This window comes from Atta cephalotes (assembly GCF_000143395.1).
Source record: "Atta cephalotes unplaced genomic scaffold scaffold00032, whole genome shotgun sequence".
Lineage (NCBI taxonomy): Eukaryota > Metazoa > Arthropoda > Insecta > Hymenoptera > Formicidae > Atta > Atta cephalotes.
In genome coordinates, this window is record NW_012130096.1 from 1,871,208 (window position 1) to 1,877,421 (window position 6,214).

At 32.4% G+C, this 6,214-nt stretch overlaps 1 protein-coding gene across 1 annotated transcript in view; it reads left to right on the top strand.

Moving 5' to 3' along the window:
- Positions 1-6,214, top strand: part of LOC105621279 (single-stranded DNA-binding protein 3-like) — a 15,466-nt gene that overhangs the window by 5,240 nt on the left and 4,012 nt on the right. The window contains exons 10-12 of the mRNA XM_012202747.1: positions 1,500-1,711; positions 1,802-1,972; positions 2,125-2,325. Of these exons, the coding sequence (XP_012058137.1) occupies positions 1,500-1,711; positions 1,802-1,972; positions 2,125-2,325 (584 nt within the window). The remainder of the gene's footprint in view (positions 1-1,499; positions 1,712-1,801; positions 1,973-2,124; positions 2,326-6,214) is intronic.

Below are 6,214 nucleotides of genomic sequence, written 5' to 3' on the forward strand. Positions count from 1 at the left end.
TACAAAAATATCTGAAAAAAATAAGCATTGTATAAAAAAAAATGTTCTAAAATAAACCTTCAATATTTTTGAGGGAGCAATTCTATCCCGCAAAAATTAGCCATCTTCCGCTCCTTGGGATTTTGAAATCTTAAATGGAAATCCCTTTTTATTGCAGATTCGGATTCTACGTCTAAAAACACGTCAATTTTGTCTAAACCCTTTTTTTTTATTTCTGATGACTTAACCCTGAGTAAAGTTAGAACGGATAAAAAATTATCTACGATAATTCGAAAAATATGTTTCAGACAAAAGTTTCTTCAACGTATCATTGCAATAAAACATAGGGATTCCCCTTGAAGAAGACGAAAATTAACCAATTTTCGCTGAATGCACTATCATCAGGAATCGAAAAAAAAGATTTAGACAAAATTGACACGTCTTTGGACGTAGAATTCGAATCTGCAATAAAAAGTAGGGGAAAATTCCCATTTAAGATTTCAAAGTTACTTCCAACCCCATCCCAAGGAGAGAGTGAGAGGCGGCTAACTTTTGCGGGATAGAATTGCTCCCTCAAAAATATTGAGGGTTTATTTAGAACATTTTTTTCATACAATGCTTATTTTTCCAGATATTTTGCAGTCTCTGGTCAAAAAAACTCATCCAGTATATCTAAATTAATTATACATGTAAATGCATAATTTTTGCGGAATTTTTTTGGACATTTTTAAATTAACAAAATATATTTAAATCTGTATTATAACAAGCTTATATTTAATAGTAATTAAAATTTGTTGCGTATTATGAAATCATGCTACATGCAAATAGAAAAGATAGACTTATCATGTTTGTGTTTAGCAAATATATTTTTAGATTATCATGTTACATTTTACGAAATAATATTTAATCTGTAGGTGTTACGCTATTGTATAAAATCTATAAAACAAAATCGCTTTTATCTGAAATTAAAATTTAAGAATTCTCTAAGAATTTTTAATAATTAACAGCTAACGAAATTATTTTGTTTTTTTATGTTCGAATGTATTGGGTTGTCCGGAAAGTTCGTGCCGACTAACCTATATAATTTAATAAATTAAAAATTTTAATCTTCTACGTTTCAATTTTCCTTCAAAATCGGCACGAACTTTCCGAACAATCCAATATAATTGTTCGCATTTAATACCATGCTGTTTCTATCTTTAGCATGAGCTTTTCACTATGTTAATTTGTGTGGTGACAGTTGCTTGAACGGCATGTCATCCACCGGCTTCATCTTTGCTCGACTTTGGCAAAGCATGACTCAATTTGACTTTCACTTTAAGCCCGCACTTAATGTTATATCGCACATGAAGCCCATTCTCACACACAAGTTACTTTATCTTAAAGTTCACAAATCCACAATTTTTATCGTTTAGTCCACAAAATCGTAATTAGCAGTTAGCATTAACATAGAATTAGAACAAACGTTAACATTCCCTTATTTAACGATTGAATTTACCAAACTCTACTTTCTATCATAGGTCCACCTGGAATGAACCCAATGAATCCAAGAATGAATCCTCCCCGAGGACCAGGGATGGGACCGATGGGTCCTGGAAGTTATGGCCCAGGTATGAGAGGTCCACCACCCAACAGTACTTTGGGTCCAGGTGGACCAGGAGGTCCTGGAATGCCACCGATGAGTATGGCTGCTCCAGGTGGTAGACAACAATGGCAACCCAACACATCTACGGTATAGATAAATACACATCAATTTTATTTCTCGATACATTTCTAATATTTAATACTATTTTAACAAATATCTAACATTTCTTTGATGTAGCCAATGAATTATTCGTCGTCATCGCCGGGCAACTATGGAGGGCCGCCTGGATCAACGGGTCCGCCTGGACCCGGTACACCCATTATGCCTAGCCCACAGGATAGCAGCAATAGTGGAGGAGAAAATATGTATACCATTATGAAGCCTGTACCTGGAGGAAATATGCCGGGTGTAAGTGGCTAAATAATAACAGCTATTTATTATATTTTAAATTTATTAATAAACTGTATTTGGGTTAGTTTTTTTTATAAATCCCAGATAAATGATTAATGTCTAAAACATTTATATATATTACATATAAGCAATGCTATAACATATTTTAGGATTTTCCAATGAGCGGTGGGCCTGAAGGCGGTCCAATGGGACCTATGGGTCCTAATACAATGGGTCCGGTTCTAAACGGTGACGGTCTCGATGGGATGAAGAACAGTCCAGCGAATGGTGGTCCTGGAACACCACGGGAAGATAGCGGCAGCGGAATGGGTGATTATAATCTGGGTGGATTCGGAGCTCCTGGAGAGAATGTAAGTATGCACAGGTTGTTTGATAACTTTTTCTAATGATCACACACTTGACGTGGATTTGTATATCATTGATCTGACTAATCACCTCTTTTATTCATTGCCGTTATACTGTATATTAATTTTTAAAAATTTATTTTACATTATTATCTATTTATTATTTTTGTGACATACGAATCCATGTTACAACTTATTGCTCTTCTAATCATCTCAATTAACAGCCACAAGCGCTTCTATCAGTACGGCGGATATTCACATATTTTGCTAAAATAATATGGGTTCAGTCTCGTTCAAGGGATTTATCCTCAGCCTCGCTCCAACAGGCTTGTTAATGCTTTCTTACAAGAGTATCATTTGTCCTTATAAATTTCTCGGAAGGTGTTCTGTTTAATTACGCGTTACATGGTATTTTGGTAAATTTAATCAGCGTCATTTGGTCGCATCTAATATTTGTCATAACCGTATTCGCTGAAATTGCGTCTAACTACTATCATACTAACAATAACGTCTAACGATGCAGTTATAAAGTGGGCAGAAAGATGACGAGACTTAATATAATTTAATTGATTTTTAATAGTTCATTATTTATATTGATTTTATGAAAAATAATTTATACATATTTATATAAGTGTTTATATAAATATTTATATAAGTATTCAAATTCTTTCTGCGTGCTTTATGATAAGGTGAAACACCAAATTACTTTCGTGCGACAAAGTAATCGAACTTTTGATTCAATCGCGTATACGATTTTACATGCTAATCTTATATATTGTTATATGAGATTATCAGTAGGATATGACAAGGAACAGTCACGACGCTTTCGTCTTCGATTTTGTTGAAATTTTGGCGATTTGTCTGATAATTGAAAAGGGCTGACAAAATTTTTTTATTTAAAAAAATGTGTACTTATAAACCGGAATCAAGTCGGTCTAAAATAATATTTATAAATTTATTTAAACATTGTTTTTTTTTAGAATAAAATTATATGTAGCAGTAAATGTATATATGTATATAATTATTTATGCGTAATTTTCATTTTTGATTTAACGCTCCATCTTACAAATTTCTTTTCAAACTTTTTTTGTATTTATTGCACGCACGTGTGATGTCATCTTTCAAACGGAAGTTTCTATGAGCAGAAAAACAAGAAACGTGTTTTTAATCTTCAATTATCCTGCATAATCCGCAAAGTTTTGTTATAATCTAGAAGTATGACAGCGTCGCGGACGTTCTTTGCGAGTCTTGCGAAAAGAGTTATCAGTAATCACGTACGTGCACCTTCTCTGTATTCTCGACAGTTTTTTTAAAAAATCAAGTCGTCTTGGAGCCAGCCCCGAGTTCGTAGATGCCGTAGACTTCGCACATGGTGTGCCGGTTATATACATGTAATGCGGAAAAACATCGCAATTTCGCTGCGTATTCACGTGTTCCATGGTGCGTTCCGGCTAGTTTCGCTATAGTCCGGCACATGTAGTGGTTCAAGCTCGTAGCAAGAGCGAAAAAGAAAAAAAAGTTAATGATATTCGTGTTAAATGCAGCGTGCGATCATTATCGATTGCTCCTGCTCGATTAGGATTAGCACTTAAGCGCTCATTAATTGAACTATTATCACTAAATGGCGCAGATACTTGAGCAACAATTATTCTTACACGTGCGCTTCGCCGTGTCTAGGAATACGATATGTATATGCTTTGTTTAAATACTCAAAAGGTTGCAAGACTAGATATTTTATAATTCTTTTTTTTACGTTACTATGATTATACCAGGGATTGAAAACGGTAAAAAAAACTGATTACTTGTCGGTATTTATTTGTTTCATATATATTTAATTGAAATATGTAATAAAAATAAAATATATAATATTATATATATTATATAATGTTATACAATAACCGAAATAAAAATGAATTATTATAAATAATACTGTTATAGCTTTTTGATATTATAATGATATTATTAGTATTAAATTATTTAACACACTTACATATAAATATTAAATTGATATTTTTACTTGATTCTTGTATTCTTTTCTTTTATAATTTATAACGAAAAGCTTTCCAGTTGTATATCACATTTGATATAGAATAATATAATTCAAGATATTTATGATATTGCGATTTTTATATAAAAATAAATACATACTATATATATGCATGGTATACCGAAATAATTGTTAGTAAAATTGTTTCCATCTTCAATCCCTGGATTATGCCTATATTTTACTACAGAAGCTAGTTAATATTTACTTAAGAGATTTGTCAGATTATTTTTTATTATTTATATTTATTTGACAATTATGCATAGGTCGTAAGTAAAGGTGCCTGAAAAATTACGTGAAGATTGTTACATAAGATACAAAACACGTTCATATACACATTTATACACATACACGATAGAATATACGTATATAACTATTCGCTACTGTGATTACTGATCGCATAATTATTAATCGATTTTTACGTTCTTGTTTTCTTTTTTAATCTCGTTTGAATGCACCATTTTTGAGTTGTACTTGATTCTGAGTTGATGTTTGGTCCGTTCTTTACTGCATTATAGAGTTAAACGGTGTAAACGGCAGATGAGGGTTCCTCCGAGAAGGGGTATCTCGCGCGGTTTTTTTACACTTAACGTGAATCTAGCAGTTTCAACTTTCGCACATCTTGCAATAACGATCACGAGACTCTGTAATAAAGTGAACACAGTCTAGGATAACGCGGACCGAATCCCTCCAATTATTTGCTCACAGTCTGTTCCCAATATTAGGAGCAGACATTCTGTCTTGCATCCATCATTAGCTTTGCAAATGGAAATTAATGTATCGTACATATATTTCTATAACGGGATATATACGGATTACTGTTTCTTGCTAGCGAAGCAAAGTTAATACGAACGCGTAAAAATGATTAATGAATTAACAATAATTTTTTACAAGGGAAGCTCGCACTGTACTACAAAATCTCTAATTGCTAATTTTTCCCAATCGGGATATCCAAATTTTTGGGATAATTAGATGTAAAGTCGCATCGTGTTTCTAATCGTTTTCTCTAAAAACTTGATCCATAATGTGCTCTTTGCTTCTTATTTCTTGCTTTTTGCTACTTTTTAACTTTTGTCTTTTTGCCTCTTATCCTGTTTTTTCATTTTCTGTCCGAGTTAAAAGTTGATGAAACTTATAACTCGTCCGAGTAAAAAATTGATGAACTTCGGAAAAAACAAAAAACATTGTTAATAAAATAGTTACAAAAAGGTGAAAAAAACAAGGAGCCAAGAATACATTATAGATCAGGCAGTCCGTGAATATTGCTCGCGCGAATAATAAATGTGTTAAATTAATTAGAATCCTATTTAAATTCGTGCAGAAATCAATCAGCGCGCGTTTCGTGACCCATTAACACTTAGTTTCATCGTTTCTCGTGCAAAGTATGTAAAAAGTTCGTCACTTGCTCAATTTTTAGCGTCACTGTAGAACGAAAGGTGAAATCTCTTTTGAAAGCAGAATTTTTAATCTACGTACTTTTAATCGTTTGGTGCGACTCGAGCAACGATAATTTTATGTAAATTAATCAATCGTAGCTTTCACCTTTGATACTGGTAGCCGATTGACATTGTACAACGGTAAAAGCGGATCTCTCAGCGAACGGTAGTTCGACAGCTCGAGATTACGCGATATTGCGAGGCGAATGGTTTACTGCAGGTAGCTTAAACGAAGTACTTGAGAGAAAAAGAGGTATATAAGAAAAATATATATTATATATATATATATATATACATATATATATGTGTGCATATAGTATATATAGTCTATATATGTATATATATATATATATATATATATGTAATATATATATATATATATGTGTATATATATATATATATATATATATATATA